The sequence below is a fragment of the Suricata suricatta genome, chromosome 9 (genome assembly GCF_006229205.1).
Source record: "Suricata suricatta isolate VVHF042 chromosome 9, meerkat_22Aug2017_6uvM2_HiC, whole genome shotgun sequence".
NCBI classification, from domain to species: Eukaryota; Metazoa; Chordata; class Mammalia; order Carnivora; family Herpestidae; genus Suricata; species Suricata suricatta.
The window spans coordinates 90178434-90195051 of NC_043708.1; the positions used below are offsets into that span (position 1 = coordinate 90178434).

Below are 16618 nucleotides of genomic sequence, written 5' to 3' on the forward strand. Positions count from 1 at the left end.
GACCAATAGATCAGTGAGATAGAGTCCAGAAGTGGGGCTAACAAAATATAGTCAACTAATCTTTGACAATTCAGTAGAGAAAGGTGAGTCTTGCCAACAAATAGTGGCAGCTACTCTGAAGTCTGAATTTCAGTTCAGACTGAATCAGCTGGTACTATGTTAGCAGAACAGATAAAAAGATGGAGAGGATGCAACATGCACAGGTTACTATGTATTAATCTGTGGGAAGTGTGTGTGTGTGTATTTACAGTTTCTGCCCAATTTGCATTTCTGTGTGCACAGCCATCTGCCTTCCCTCATCTTTCCTCACAGCATTGCTCCCATATTGGCTCCTTCAGCAGTGTCTACACCAAACTCCACATGTAACTCAATAAACAAGAGAAGGTACAGTGAAGTTAGTTCTTACCCAACTAAATGCCAATGCTGAGAGCCCTCTGTCTGGCTCACCATTGTATCCTATTTCCTAGAATGGCTTCTGATCTAGAAAGTACTCAGTAAATATCTGTGAATAAATGAACTGTCAAGTAGCTTACAAACTCTATTTAAACCATTTTATAAAATTTTAAATGATCTCAAGTAGATAAAAATATTAAAGAATTCCACACCAAAGTAAGGTAAAACTCTAACAAATAACATTTATTTTTCTTTTACATATGTATTTCACAGCCTGAACATCACATCGACTTCAGAGAAAGGTGCTTTTATGCCATTATATTTTACTATTTACCACACAGGCATTGAACATTCTCATTAACATGATGAGACAATTTGCTGGTAAACATTTAAACACACAGACATGGTTTCAGTATCTCAAGAACACCTTTTGGTCATAACCAAGGAGGTACATCAAAATAGGACAACACTGGCTAATAATTTATAAGCAAATAATATTTAACTCTGCATAATTTATACAATAGGCTGTGGTAATAAATATCACCAATCTCATCAACTATTAACTGGCCACAAAAAGCCTAACATTCATTCAAATTATGATATGAAATGCTCTATTGGTGTAGTTTCAACATAGCCTTAAATGTTGTGGGTGTTTAACCCTGAAAGAAAATGTACTAAACTGGTATGTTTGGTCAACTACAAATATGTCATGTTCACAAGTATTACATTCCTAACATGAAGGCAAATATTTAAATAGAAAAACGAGCAGTCCAAAAAACGTGAATGTGCAAATTGTGAGGAAAACATTGCATTTAAATTTGCACTCACTTGTAAGTTACAGTACTAGCTCAGTATAAACACTAACAGGAAAAATAATCAGCAGTAAAGACTGGAAATGACCTCTCCCAGCAGAGAACTGGTCACTGCACACTGTCCACAGCTCGGGAAGGGTTTCTGGTGTTCTAGAGCTTCTAACGCCTGTGATCCTTCATTCAGCACGGGAGCTGCAGGCATGCTTCCATCAGTGGGAAGACAAGGAAGGAAAACCTGAATCAGCAACATTTTTTCTTTAATTTGGTATAAAGGTCCTTCCCATTATTATAAATTACTAATATGCTAACTTCTAACCTCAAATGTTTTCTGAATCAGGAGTGCTAAATGCTGTAAAGAATAGCTAACCTTCATACAACAGTAGGTGTTTTGTTTTTAAGTACGTCAGCATGATGACAAGGTACATGCGCAGTCTTCTACCAACCTGTATGGGCGACACTCAGCTTGATCAGTTCCAAACTCTACAGAGATTCTCTGTATTGTTTTCGAGGTGTTAACAGCTGCTTGGATCGCAGAAATGCCTATTAATTACTAGAGTACGTTTTCAACTGAAATGTCTATAAAAATAAAGCCCCAATCTTTTAAGTCTATAGAATGTCAAGAATTCTGTTAGGGATGTTAAAAGCATTGGGCAAAACCCTTGTTTTGAGTGTGCCGTCTGCCCCACAGGAGAAGATCCGGTTGCCCGGGATGATGTCAATCTGCATGACTCCAGCCCCGAGGTTTCGGAATATGGACTGCTTCGCATGCTCATTTTTGAATGAATGGATTAGGCCGTGGCCTGTCAATCTCCAAACCTAGTTTAAAAGAAAGCGAAGACACAAAGGGTAAGTCTTTAAAAATGAGAAAGACCAAAAGCAGAAACATGGCCTTCACTTCCGTTGACCTGAACTGGCCCCACTTCCGAGTCTCCCGCCTCTTTCCTAATGGCTTACCTGACTGGAAATCATGCCATCACGTGATTCATTTACTGCTCTCACATTCCACTGTGTCTTCTTCACATCCTCTAAGGGTTGCATATTCACCACATATACCCCAATTCTAATTCAATCAGATATTTAAGCGAATTAAATACATTGCTAATGTCAAGGGAGGTCCTGGGGCAATAGAAGTAGAACCTTCCCATTTCCCTTCTCCAGAAACCTCACCTCAACTTATACACAACAGAGTAAGGTTCTAGGGACAGAAGGGAGACGGGAGGCTTCTGAGGAGCCAAAGTAATGTTACAAAAGATTCTATCCACTAAGAACTCTCACTTTAGTCAAAGCCAGGGCTCTTTAAAGCTTCTTAGGCTTGAAAGAACCACACAGTACTAAGTGAGGAAGGGTGTCGAGAGACCTTCACTATCTCACAGATTCTTACTTCACACCCACATTTCAGAGAGTGCAGTGGGCTCATTTCCCCCCCAGTCTTCACAGCAGATATAGATAGCGCTTAGCACATTCCAACTTCTTATACTGACTCACCTTTATGTTCCCTTCTGCTGAGCCTGTGGTGAAATACTCCTCACAGGGAGCCAGTGCAAGGGCCTTAATAGCAGAGTCATGCGCCTGGAATGTGTGAAGCAGCTGTCTTTGCCTGATGTCAAAGATGCAGACGTAGCCTTTCCTCCCTCCAGAGATGAGGAGCTGCTGTTTGGGCGCGTACTGCAGCACGGTGGCACCGTGATCGTGGCATGTGAACCCTGAAGAAGAAAAACACGGGGTCTTTCCCAAACAATCTTGGCAATTCTGGTAATGTTTGAATGTACATTTAAATAATACAGAAATTACAAATTTTTCCATTTCAATTTGTGTATATAATCATGATCCAAGCACTAAAATAAATCTCAAGCAATGACGGAAAACATAATTCTTACCCATAATCCGAGTATGAAAACACCTGCAGGAAGTTTAAGCCTTAAGCCCAAACTAACTTATGCTGCCTTCTAAGAAGCCTGTAGAAACCAAAGTGCAGAGAAGACCAAGCTTCCCAATGACACACTCAGCCACCAAATTCCCCAACACGATGAGGATCTACACTATCTAGTTCCTGCCCACACAGCTGGAATGGTAAGTAACAAACTCAACTACAGTATGTGAAGATAACCAGCTACAAGGTAAGGTGTTACCTTTCCCAAGATTCTCTGCATTTTAATATAACTAAAGCCTTCTGCTAATAGAGGGCAAGTCTTTAAACACTAGCTATTAATTCACCACAGAAAAAAACTGCAATCAAATACAACTGAGATAGGAAGCCTTCCTTGATCTCTCAACTTGATCTTCCTAGGACTGGGTTTCCCTGTAATGTGCTTCTTTAATGCCTTTTGTTTATCCCACATATAATACTTATCTCACTGTAAAAAAACCAAAAAACAAATACAACTGAGAAATAACTATACTTTCAGAAGGTATACCAGTATAATAAAAGACTGAGAACTCTTTATGTAGAAGAATCCACCTAACTATGTTTAACCCAAATGTACTGGAGCATGGAGCCTTCTTTCAACAGAAAGACAGGAGGATCTTTAGGATGCCAACTGGAAAAATTGCCTTAAAAGGAATAATTTTTTAAAAAACTTTTTAAAAGTTTAATTTATTTTGAGAGAAAATGAGGCTGGGACAGAGAGAGTCCCCAGCAGGCTCCACACTCAGCACGAAGCCCAATGTAGAGCTCTATCTAATGACCTTGAGGTCATGACCTGAGCTGAACTTAAGAGTTGGATGTTTAACTGGTCAACCCAGGCACCCCAAAAAGAATAATATTTAAATAGCACTGTTCATATTTCTTGTTCTTACTTTATTTCTAGGTAATTCTGTAAAATACCTCCTTTCTGTTGAGCTCAAATACTTCTCGTTAGTTGCACCAATCTCCGTACCATATGTCTGAATGTAAAAAAATGAATACTATTCTATGCTAGTTGGATCTTTACCCCAGCAAGATCCTTAAATAAACACTCATTGGCTAGAATAAAACCAGGAAAGCATTCCTTCATAAGGTATTAAAAATCATAGATCTGAACTCACTTACCATGAATGAGACTATTTCCAGGTGATACCAATGTGTCCCAGAGGCATACATTTCTTATAAAGAAAACACAACAATTTTTTGAGCTGTTTTGTTATGTCTTCAAGTCCAATATTTTTTATTGCATCTTACTATCTTTTTTGTTGACTCAGATTGATAAAGCAATGATTCCCAAGTAGGATGAGGATAGAAGCTGGGGATCTAGCTCTTGTACGAGTTTATCCTGATCAAACCACATGGTTGTGTTTCCCACAGCCCCACCTGTCCCTGCCATCTCAGCCCTCAACCCCATGTCTCTTCCATTTCCACTCCAGGGAAATTGAGACATGATTTCCTGAGGAGAGGGGATGCTTCTGTACCCCCAGAGGTAACCTCCAACAGGGAAATGAGGTGTTTGCTCATGGTACATGTCACCAATGAACACCATGTCAGGTCAAAGGAAGTATTGTGTACGGCGGCTACAGTGTCTTAAAAAGCTGACAGTATTAATACCAAAACAAAAACAAAAACAAAAAGCTTTAGACTATTAGTAAGTACATTTAATTATGTTACATTGTTTTTCTTTTGGTAAGGATAACTACTGAGATAAGAATTATGTAACAAAATTTATTTATCCTGAGATGCAAAAACTCCTAAGTAAAAAAAAAAAGTCCATACTTTGTAGCAAGAATACCTTTCTGCTTAAAAATGTGACTGTTATGCTTCTGTCAACGTACCTGTTATCAGTGGACTGTCCAGATGTGGCAACTAGACTTGAAGAGGTAATAAATGCAAAGTCACTTGTAGCTTTACTGTGACACTGCCAATTCTATGAAAAACAAAGTGCAAATGATGTTACCTAAAAATCCGATAAAGCCTGCTACAGCACACACACAGTTCTGCTAGTAGTGTATGCAGGGGTGAAGAACAGGGTTCTAAAATTTGGAATAAAGAATATGTGAGCATAAGTAAGTAATAAGTAATATTCTTAACTAATACCCAATATTTTAAAACAGGAAGAGCTGGTAATAATATGCAATTAAAGGTTGTTTTTATAGATTATCTAACAAAGGAATAGGATGAACTTAACCAAGTCATTTAATTACATCAAGGGCCCAATCAAACAACTTTTGTTAATGATCTCAAATACACTCAAGAAACTTTACATAATAATATAAATCATAGTAAGCAACAATAGCCCAATAGTAAGCTGCTCTCAGCTTCCCTTCCCTGAAGATTTTAGCAGTGATAAAAAGGTCAAATTCAGTCCTGCAAGTAATCTACAGGCTTAAGGCTGCCCAAAACCATTCCTACGGAAGTTTCAGTATGTGGGAAACCATTTACTGAGCCAGGCAGGACTTGACTTGCTGGATCAGGTGAATGAACAGAAATCTGGACGTGAAGACTCAGGAGGGGTCCAGGCATTTTAAAATGCATGCTTCTGTTTGTACTGATCATGGTGTAGATCTGAGTAAAGTCAAGAGGACAGATTCCTGATCACTTCTGTTTCTGTAAAGACTTTATGTAGTCTACAGGGCACTAATTTAAGAGAAATATCTTGTCTCATATGCATAATTCAGAACATATATATATATATACACAGTCCAGAGAAGATAAGGAAAGTCAACATATATGAGGCCAGAAGTTCTGCACAGGATAGCATTACCCTCCAGCCCTCCTCCCCTAACCGAGCCCCCACCAAGTGAAGATAGGGTTGTCTACATCACCAAACATTTTAATATGACTTGGGTTAATGAATGAAGTGGCCCACTGGGACTGGTTAATTTATAGTGTAGTAAGAAAAATTCTGTAGCAAACTAGAATACATGAAACCTGTCAGAATTCTGTAGTGATTCACTTTAGGTACTATATTAAAAATCTGTCAAAAAGTTAGAGTTTTCAAAAAAGCAGGAACACATACAGAGAAAGCCTCTGAACATTTTCAAATACAATGGCCATTGTTCAAATTCTGAGAAGGAAGTTCTGCTTTTTAGTCATTTCAGTTTAAATCTAAAGCAAATAGTGAGTGCTACACTGTGCTGATGGGCAGACGTGACCCTTTCTAACAGATCCAATGAGTGAATCTGCAATGGGATTTAGTGTCCGAAACAGACACTTCATAGACTAAGGGGCCTGTGGACGTGCTCGGGGAACGCTGAGCAATACTTACCATGTAAGGTTTAGGGTTTGACGCAGTTTGGTTTACTTGCCAGATACTCAGAAAACCCTCTCCGTCTGCAACACCACACTGTAAGAATGGTGTAAGTATTAAACACAGCTTCTTAGTAATCACATCGAAGGCAAAATCATTGACTGAGAGTCACTCAAACCTCACTCAACATCCTGCCTGTGCCTATTTCTGTAACTGCAGTTCCCAGGAAAGCCAAGCACTATAAATACTCTCTACCGATTTCACTGTTCTCTTCCCAACTTCTCTAAGATAATTTAGTAAGAAACTGGAAGATTTCAGGTGTTTTATTAGGCACCACCAAAAGAGAGTTCTTTTCCTTCACGGAGTATTTAGTATCTTTAAGTAGATGACTGACCCATACAAAATTTTGAAGATCGTACTTTATCGGGAGCCAAGGGGATCTATAAACAAACACCACTAGACTGTCTGCCTAGCTTAAACCCAGGGCCACTGAATTGGTTTTTAGATGTAGTTTTACTATCCATCTCTTCATAAATATCTTTTTCAGATGAATTGAGCAGTAACCACCCCCCAAACCAACCTTGTTGCCTTGTGAGTTAAAATATAATCTGGTAACTCTTGCATTGCCGGCTTGACGGAAACAGACAAGCTGCTGAGGTCGTGTCCATTCAAACATTCGTACACTGCCATCCTGAGCACCGGTAAGATCTAAAACACAGAAGGAAAAGCTGAAAATAAGAAATGAAAAAGCTTAAGAGTTCCAATATTTTCCATTCTATAAATTAAAATACTTACAGTACTGATGGACTGGGTGGGAGGTCATTCTCTTAACATTATGGAGATTCCTTTTCATAAGCTTTAAAAGAATAAAAAAAATTTTGTGCATCAGAGAAGAGAGAGGAAGGCCAACTCTAATTCTCACAGCCTATATTCTCCTACAACTGGAGTATTACTGGGGCACCTGGGTAGCTCAGTTGGCTAAGCATCTAACTTTAGCTCAGGTCATAATCTTACGGTTGGTGAGTTCAAGACCCACATCCAGCTCTGCCCCGGCACCATGGAACCTTTGGATCCTCTGTCTCCCTCTCTCTGCCCCTCCCTTGCTCGCACATTTTCTCTCTCAAAAATAAACACCAAAAAAACAACTGCAGTATCCTGTTGTGGGTGCTCTGAACCACTGAACACATGCCCCCTGTCTGAAGGCTGCAGAAGCAGTCACGCACTAGCACAGCCCTGGCCCGTATGGACCATGTGGGTACCAAGCAGCTTCATCTAGTGATAAAGGGCACTCTCCTCCATGTGCCCTCCCTGAGGACAATCAGGAGTGTCTCCAGATTCGTCAGAGCAGAACATGAGAATGGGACCCCTTCAACTACAGTGACTAAAAACCGTATAGATGCATTTTTCAAACACTTAGACTCAACTCCTCTGTCTCTGCTTTATTGCTTTGTGCCTCTCAGTTTGCTCATCTATAAAATGCTAGTGGGAGATAGTACTAGCACCTACCACCTCGGGTTGCTGTGAGGAAAACCATGCTCCTGAAAAAGTCACAGTATGTGAGCTCTTTTTACAGGGTGCTAACTAGTCATTGTCCTGATCTTGAGGATCCTTCCTGCATCAGAGAGACGTCCTCCTATTCTTGAGTGAGTCCACACCCAGAAACCACACCGGACAGTAAATAACATACCACACTGGCTCCCGTGCTCGTCTGCCCACTGCCCAGCCATGGCAGAGAGGAAGGTGGATGCACCTGACTTGCTGAATGGGACATCGTGCTGGGTTGGTAAAGGGTTGTAGTGGAGCCACGGTAATCAACGTCATCTGAACTGTGAACAACACCCACGTGTTACTATGCAGGTGCCGTGTTTACATAACATACATTCTAATTACAGAGCTGCTTAGGTATCCACAGGACAGTCTTTACCTCTTAAAATATGAATATATATCCATAAGGAAAACTTCGGTGCAATTCTTAAGCAGAGGCAATTTTAGTACTGGTTAACTTTTCCCCATGAGACAAAATATAAATTTAATGTTGTTCGGGGACAATTTTACTATGTACCAGTTGGAACAAATGTTTGTTTTGAAGAACTTAAATATTCTTTTTATCATGTATAGAAATAGATTGTAAGGTCTCTTCAAATATAGATATCCTATGTATCAAATTCATACTTTTTAAAGAAACCTGAGCTTAAAGGTTTTTTCAAGTACTAGTAATCATCACATAAAAATGTTAGAGTAATTTTCTGATGGACCATATCATATTACATGGTTACTCTCACAGTATGATACTGAGACCTAGTAATATTATATCCTAAGAAAACAGAAAACTCTACAGAACAAGGAGAGAGAGGATGATGGCACCATTCCCAACCACATAAAATGTCCAGGAGTCTGGAGAAAAGCCAGAGGGAGGGCAAATGTGGAGGAGAAACCCCCAAATAGGAAAGTGTTGCAAAACACTCTTGGTGTAATACCCACAGCTTTACTGAAAAGTGAAGCTACCTCCATTTTTATGTATAAAAAAGGTAATGCTTGTGAAGTTATAATCAAGAAAGAACAGGGAAAATTTAATCACTAAATGTGACCTATTAATCAGTCTTATTAACATACTGGTATATTCTGCTTTTTGCTTTAATTATCCTAATTAACTGAATTTGCTGAAAACTGCATAGTTCCTGACATTTGTTTGGGGATAAATGTCAATGTTGTAGTTACTGGCATTACGCTTTACTGCTGGGGATTATTCTGAGTCAAACACTATGAATAGTTCCGTGTCTCATGGCAGAAGTATGTGTAATATGGTCACTGATGTGAGAAGAGCCCTTTATTGGTCGCTAAACCAATTAGATTGGTTTCCTACCCAAATAAAGAGACATACATACTTTTGAAGATCATTCAAATCTGCATAACCATTTAATGGGTTCTTTTTTAAGAAAACATTTAAAATGGAATACACAAAGCAGACTAACCTTTTGGATTCTCTGTCATATTCTTCTCCAATCCATATATACGACTGACAGGCCAGCAGAGAAGTAACATCGAGTTCCTGTACATCGTGTGTTGAAGCCAAGACAATTTCATTACAGTTTGCCTATAAAGCAAAGGGAGAGTCAATAACTTAAGCAATTTCACTAACAAAAATAGTATAATCTTTACAATGACCAAAACTTTTACCTTATTAATGGAAAATGCCATGATCATATCTGATTCCTTATGAATGATTTTCGCCTTTCCACCTGGATAGCCCAGATCAGCTTCAACCTACAAAATGTTACCAGCAGTTAGTTGTTGTGTAGCTCCCTGTGAGACACACACACATTCCACAGAATTAAAAATAAAGAAGAAAATGTAGCAGCAGCGGCAAGAAAAAAGGACCAGTAATTTTAGTATGTTGAGAATTAACTTGGGAATTAGCTTAAATTCTCTGATGCCTTATGTAATCATCCTGATTATAAAGATTTCCATGGTGATGACAGGATACTGATTAACTGTCACAAAAGGTAACTAGTGTAGTTTTCATTAGTATTTGTAACAGCAACCTACTGCTTGCATCTCTTTCAAAAGCGTGTGGACACTGCAGTAGAGGCACAGTGTACGCAGTAGGAGGCACAGGGTGGAAGAAAAAGACCATAAGACAAAGAAGTCATATAAGAAATTAAACATTTTAAAACAGGGTAATAAGACAGGAAGAAGGAAAAGTTGGAAAGAACAGTTAGAAAGGGATGAAGGAGACTGACAAGAGGAAGGTGCACTGGTGGAGAGGAAGGTGTCAGAAGGAAAGAAGACGAAAAATCAAGGAGGAAAGAGAAAACAACCATGTGTTTAAAAACAGGCTGGAAAGGGGACAGAAGTGAAGATGCAACAGGAAGAAGGAAAGAGAACCAATGCTCAGGAAGAGCAAGTCGGACATGGTGGAGTGCTTCCTAACCTACACCTTGAGGTGTATGGGAGCAACGAGCATTTTGATTAGCTGGCTAGCCAAAGTGGTTAGTATCAGAGATGAAGGTTAGCTCCTCGAACTTTCAGAATGAGCTAAATCCAAGAGCGTGGAACACTACCTTGCTGCGGGAATCCTCCGCTACGCAGTTTTGTCTGACCTGTTCCACACGTTCTTCTACAAACTAAGTAACACCACATTGTCACAAACACAAAACACATGCACAAAAGTAAATTATAAAGAGAATGAAAAATTTTAAACTGAAATGGTCACTCCATAACTTAAAGATGACAATTTGTAAACTTTCCTTTTAAAAGCACAAATCAAGAAAGAAAAACTAAATGTGATGTCATCACATGAACACAACACAAAGCCAAACAGGCAAAATTAATGTGCCTATTACATACATAAAAGCTATCTCACAATAAAAACTAGTTATTTGTATACCAGTTATGTAACTTAAAGCTCTAATTTAAACTGCAATGTCTAAAAACTAAAACCTGCTTGTATGAGAAGATGCATAGATTCCTAGCCTACAGAGGTTTATTTCAAATACCAATTAACATTATTTGTGAACACAGATTCAAAGTACTGATAATTATTTCACTCCTAATTATAAGAAATAGATCCATAAAGGGGGATTCAGGGACTGGAATTCACATCAACTCTTTGCTATAAACGATATTTTCTCCTTACAAGTAAATAAATATTTAATAAAATGAGGCATCGGAAAGAAATCCTACAAAGAGCTTGCTCCTGGCTGATGACAGGCCATTAAGGATGGCTACAGTTCTGCTCTGCTGTGGACCTCTGAAGGTTTGGTCATAGCAATACACCCTCCTGATACCTCTTGAAGTGACTGTTTCACTTTCAACCAAAAGGGCCAAATTCTCAGTGCACACCTTCAGCGACTGCCTAGGACTGCTACACAGGATAATGATAGAAAGGTAACTGTGTGCAAGGCCCACTCAGGAAAAGCCAAGCTGCTGAAAAGCCTGTTTGCCTTTAATCATAAATAGCTGAATTTGCAACATTTACTGTTTTCACAAAAAACTGTCTTATGGAATATTTTTCTTTAATACAGTCAATGAATAAAAATATCTTCTTATGAATATATGTAAAATTTCAGCACTTCTCAGGAGAATTTTCTAAGTAATTTTTAAAAATGAGCCAACATTTTAGGGGCGCTCGGGTGGCTCAGTCAGTTAGGTGTCCAACTTCAGCTCAGGTCCTGATCTCATAGCTCAGGGGCTCAAGCCGCACATCAGGCTGTGTGCTGACTGCTCAGAGCCTGGAGCTTGCTTCAGATTCTATGTCACCTTCTCTTTCTGTTCCTCCCCTGCTCATGCTTGCTCTCACTCTCAAAAATAAGCAAACAAAAAAAATGTTTTTAAATAAAATAAAATGAGCCAACATTTTAGAATTTTTAGGATGTTTGTCAATTTTCCTAATTAATCAAGTCACTGAATTTTCCAAATTTATGAGTCCTATAATCCTACTTAATAATTTAAAAAGAGAAACCACTCTTAATGGATAGTTTTGATGTTCCATATTTCTGAGCTTTGTGACCAGTTTTTATTTTGTCTTAACAGCTTTAACTTTTTTTTTTTCAATTTTTTCCTTAATGAAAAATTTTCAGTAGATCCATGCTATTCAAAACAAAAGCTGTTAACTAACTATATGTTACCATTTAAACAAAATAAATCACACTAGCTGTTTTTCTAAGTGTATTTACCTGTTGTGAGAGGGGGCATGGAGAGAGAATCCCAAGCAGGCTCTGTGCTAATCAGCACAGAGGCCAACTCAGGGCTTGAACTTACAAACTGAGATCATGACCTGAGCTGAAATCAAGAGTGGGATGCCTAACCTACTGAGCCACCCAAGTGCCCCAACTAGCTACATTTCAAGTATTCAGTAACCATATGTGCCTGATAACGACTGCATCATATAGAACAGATATATGGGGCGCCTGGGAGGCTCAGTCGGCTAAGCCTCCGACTTCGGCTCAGGTCATGATCTCACGTTTGTGGGTTTGAGCCCTGCATCGGGCCCTGTGCTGACAGCTCAGAGCCTGGAGCCTGCTTCTGATTCTGTGTCTCCCTCTCTCTCTCTCTGCTCCTCCCCTGCTCATGCTTTGTCTCTCTCTGTCTCAAAAATAAGTTTAAAAAAATAATTTAAAAATTAAAAAAAAAAAGAACAGATATAAATTTCCACTAGCCAGTATCCAGTTTCTACTGGACAGCACTGAACAAGATAGTAATTCCATTCAATAATTTGAAATTCAAAAGGTACAAAGGCTGGTACATGATAAAAATTCTTCCTCCCATCCAAACTCCTACCATGTACTTCCCATCCCTGGAGTCAACCAATGCTTATACAGCATTTTAAGAAATTTCACTTCCTTGTTTATGGAGACCTCTGCTTGTAGAAAATCTGAAGAGAACACCCACTATATGGGCTGCTGATGCCAACCACACAGACTGAGGGGTATAGAAGAGAGAACTAAGGGGCAGAGAGAGGGAGAGGCTTAGCTAAAGAAGGTAACCTGAGAGAACAGATCCTGAAGACAAGACTAAGGGTTCAAGCAACCCAGACACCTGGTTTCCCACAGCACTCTGAGGCTCTGCCAATCCAACGAACCCACTGCTACAAACGTTCTGAATAACTGAAACATATTTCCACTGAATCATCACATTTAATAATTTGAAGAACTGAACACTCAAAAACTGATCCTTTAATGAACTGGCTTTCTGTGGATAACCGAGTCCTAATTGACCAGGTATTTTTTTATATTAAATCTATTTCTTAGATTTCTGTATCTTAGTTTATGGAATTTGGACTCAGCATCACTACAGGGAATACTGTAAACAGTCAACTAAATGAAAGAGAATGAAATCTGTGATTTCCCTAACAGAGACTACTTATCAGTGATTTTAATACCATCTGGATCTTTTGTTATCAAAAAAGCTTCTAAGACTCAAAAAAGGATTTCTACTGCTCATTTCACCTACTGCTTCCTTTAGGTACATGATTTTTGAATCGATACAGAAAGTAAATGACTATGCACAAGAGCTGACACTAACTACCATCTATCTAGGTAACTAGGTGACTAATCAAAAGAAAGAGTCAGGTAGATTCTGGTAGTCCCGTTATGGGGGAAAATGGAGATGCGGTTCTAGATTTTACCTTGGGCAATGGAGCCATATAAACTGTCCCTCTCAGTTTTCACTTTTCTAAGTGAAATATAATTCAATGTTCTTTTCTCATAGATCCTGTTTGCCAAATCTTTAATCTCATCTGACACTCTACTCTCAACACTCTCTACATTGCCCATTACCTCATGAAGTAGCCCCATGAACTGATGTGCTCATGTAACAGATCTGTGCACCCCTTGTTTTGTAAGAGATAAGGTTAAGTTCTACAGTCTCCCAAATTCCAGATTCTTCTTGAACTCTGCATGGCACTACATTACTAATTCACATTAAGCTTAAAAATCACTGTGCATTGCTGAACCTCTGTGTCACCTTTTAAAGCAAACTCCCTTCATCTCATAGTCATATTTCTGTAGTTTATGCTCTTTCACAAAAATTATCCTGAATTTGTTTCCAAAGTTTATCCTGTTCATTTCTAAATGCTAAATAAACAAAATGCTTTTAAAGGGCTATGTTAGATTTCCTACTAAATGATATTCAGAGAATCATAATAGAGTATACTCATTTATATATTAAATCACCCAAATCATCCATCACAATATTTATTATTTGTAAAAGCCCAATTTAAAGCATTGCAAAGATGTAACAATTTTCACTTGGTTATACGTGATTTACCAAGGGACCTATGTTGTCTCATTGTTATAAAGTGAAAATTCTAAGATCTTATCTTATAAAAGAAATTCACTATAGTCTGGTAAACTATTACCCATAATGTATGAAAGATAATTAAGTTCCAACCAAAAAGTAAATCATTAGAAATGTTAAAACTAAACAAAAATTACAAAATAAAAATTTTTTTTCAAAATACCTCACTCTGCTTTCTTTTCTTAGTGAAGATATATCTAATAAACGTCTCTTGAAGGACTTCTTGTTTCACGAGGAAATGCCACAGTCGTTTGACTGGAAGTGCAGAAGAATCCCGGGACCTATTAAAAAAATGAATACATCTTATTTTACTCTGTAGAAAAATGTGCTTCATATTTGCAGAAACTTATAAAAAAAACTCCATTATCTATTGCAAAGAAGATGCATCATTAAATTCAACAGTTTTATAATTTCTTTTAATTTTTAGTTCTAAAAATCATTCCTTCATCTGGCAATTAATTCTCTAATTAGATGGTTCTCTGAATGAACAGGTTGAGCTGACAGTCCCAAGAAGCTCTTATTATTCTCTTTTTAAATTATATTGTAGGTTGGTTCTGTCGGTTACGTAACAAAGCCAATGAATATAAAGACACAAATTTCATTTTTAACAGCCCCCAAAAGCTGAAAACCCTGTTCTTTCAAGTTTATCAGCGATACTCTTAATCACAATCACAGGTTAGGTGCCTCACAAAAAGCATGCTGCTTACCCAAAGGACAGGCAAGACGGCGGGAAGAAGATCAAAACATCAATAAAAACCTTAATATGTTTACTATTAAAATACTGCCAAGATGTAAGCAGTACCTTGTCTGTATATGTAAATTACTATCCCAAAATATTTCTGTAGTTTTTTTTGTAGTTCTTAAAATAATGGCAAAAATATAATAAATCTCTTTTTTTTTTAATGTGTTTTTTTTTTTTTTTGATACAGAGAGAGACAGAGCATGAGAGGGGGAGGGGCAGAGAGAAGGAGACACAGAACCAGAAGCAGGCTCCAGGCTCTGAGCTAGCTGTCAGCACAGAGCCTGACGCGGGGCTCAAACCCAAGAACGTGAGATCTGACCTGAGCCGAAGCCGGAGGCTTAACCGACTGAGCCACCCAGGCGCCCCTAAATCTCTTTCTTGATTATAAAAGTAGTAAGTCTATTCAATTATAGGTAATACTGGGAAAAATGTTTTTCATCAAGATTAATGTTTTTCTTCACATATACTGCTAGAAATAGAACTGTAGGTTCAAAGTTATGAATGGTTAGAAATACAATATAGGTGTATATTGCCAAACTAGCTTCCAGAAAAGTTAAACCAGGCTACAATCTCATGGGCTATAAGAGCATCCTTACTTGAATGGAGTATTTTCAGGTTCTAGCATTGCTTTATTTCGAAGAATAGCTGGTCCAGCTCCTAAGGAAAGGTCAGTTGGGTATGTGTTGATATAGTTAGGTGGTGGACCTTCAAACTGATCCATTTTCTCTTGCAATATCTGTTCCCAGTTCTCCAAGTTTTTAATCACAGCAATACCTAATGGTGATGTTACAGGCAGCTCTAAAAGGGGACAGAAAATGTCATCTTGTTTTGATAAAAATGATCATCATCCACCTATTTAAAAAATCTGAAAAGCTCTAAAAATACAAAGAAACCTGAAAATGTTAATCTAATACTATTTAGATTCTTTTTAACAAAAGCACTAAGAATGAGCAAGAAAATGTCTAGCTTCTCCAGTCTGATTTCCTGCCTTTTCTGTCAATCTCTGGGTAAATGGTGGTTCTTGCTATGAATTAAAACCATAGACTGGAGCCTAAAGTATATAAGACCTTATAAGATCTCCAATTTTTAGTACCAAATGCTCTTTTATGTAGATTTTTTATGAAGAAAACTTGATGCTAGTATGCTATATTTAAGAACATTAATTACTTACCAGAGAATTCCAATCCAGCAATGGGAAAGAAATTCTTAACGTTGTGAAGTACCAGCTTAACCATGGTCAGATGCAGAAGAGCCCAACTGTTCAAGGGAGACAAACAAAAAATTCTCCTTCACGGAAAATAACATCATGAGAGAAGCACAGTAATGATTCCTGTCAACTGTTTAGCCCCATCTCCAATCCAGGGGAAAAAAAAAAAGCTGTTCCTTTCTAACAACTTAAACCTTTGTTATCCCTGATAACAGAAAATATGTAACAATATGTCACACTTAAAATACTTGAAAACCACCTAATGGAAAAAGATTTAAAGTTACACGGAATCTAATAGCATATTAATGAACACATACTAAGTTCTAATGGGACATAATACATTATATATTTTTTCTCAGTAAATAATATGTGTTTCCATCCAATAGGCAAGCTATTCTTTGAAACCAGATGTGAAATACTCTACTGTCTAGAAATGTACCTCAAAGGTACAGAATTACTAACTAAAAAAATATAAGCTGGTTCTTGTATAAATTTGTGATAATATTACTTA

At 38.0% G+C, this 16618-nt stretch overlaps 1 protein-coding gene across 1 annotated transcript in view; it reads right to left on the minus strand.

The window, feature by feature from the left end:
• Positions 1 to 610: 610 nt before the first annotated feature.
• Positions 611 to 16618, minus strand: part of DMXL2 (Dmx like 2) — a 161451-nt gene continuing 145443 nt past the window's right edge. Inside the window, exons 31-43 of the mRNA XM_029952245.1 lie at positions 16072 to 16157; positions 15497 to 15698; positions 14322 to 14439; positions 9539 to 9625; positions 9334 to 9455; positions 8049 to 8187; positions 7157 to 7217; positions 6942 to 7069; positions 6380 to 6457; positions 4947 to 5038; positions 4234 to 4286; positions 2691 to 2908; positions 611 to 2021 (exon numbers count right to left, since the gene is read on the minus strand). Coding sequence (XP_029808105.1) covers positions 1812 to 2021; positions 2691 to 2908; positions 4234 to 4286; positions 4947 to 5038; positions 6380 to 6457; positions 6942 to 7069; positions 7157 to 7217; positions 8049 to 8187; positions 9334 to 9455; positions 9539 to 9625; positions 14322 to 14439; positions 15497 to 15698; positions 16072 to 16157 — 1594 coding nt within the window. The 3' untranslated portion in view covers positions 611 to 1811. The remainder of the gene's footprint in view (positions 2022 to 2690; positions 2909 to 4233; positions 4287 to 4946; positions 5039 to 6379; positions 6458 to 6941; positions 7070 to 7156; positions 7218 to 8048; positions 8188 to 9333; positions 9456 to 9538; positions 9626 to 14321; positions 14440 to 15496; positions 15699 to 16071; positions 16158 to 16618) is intronic.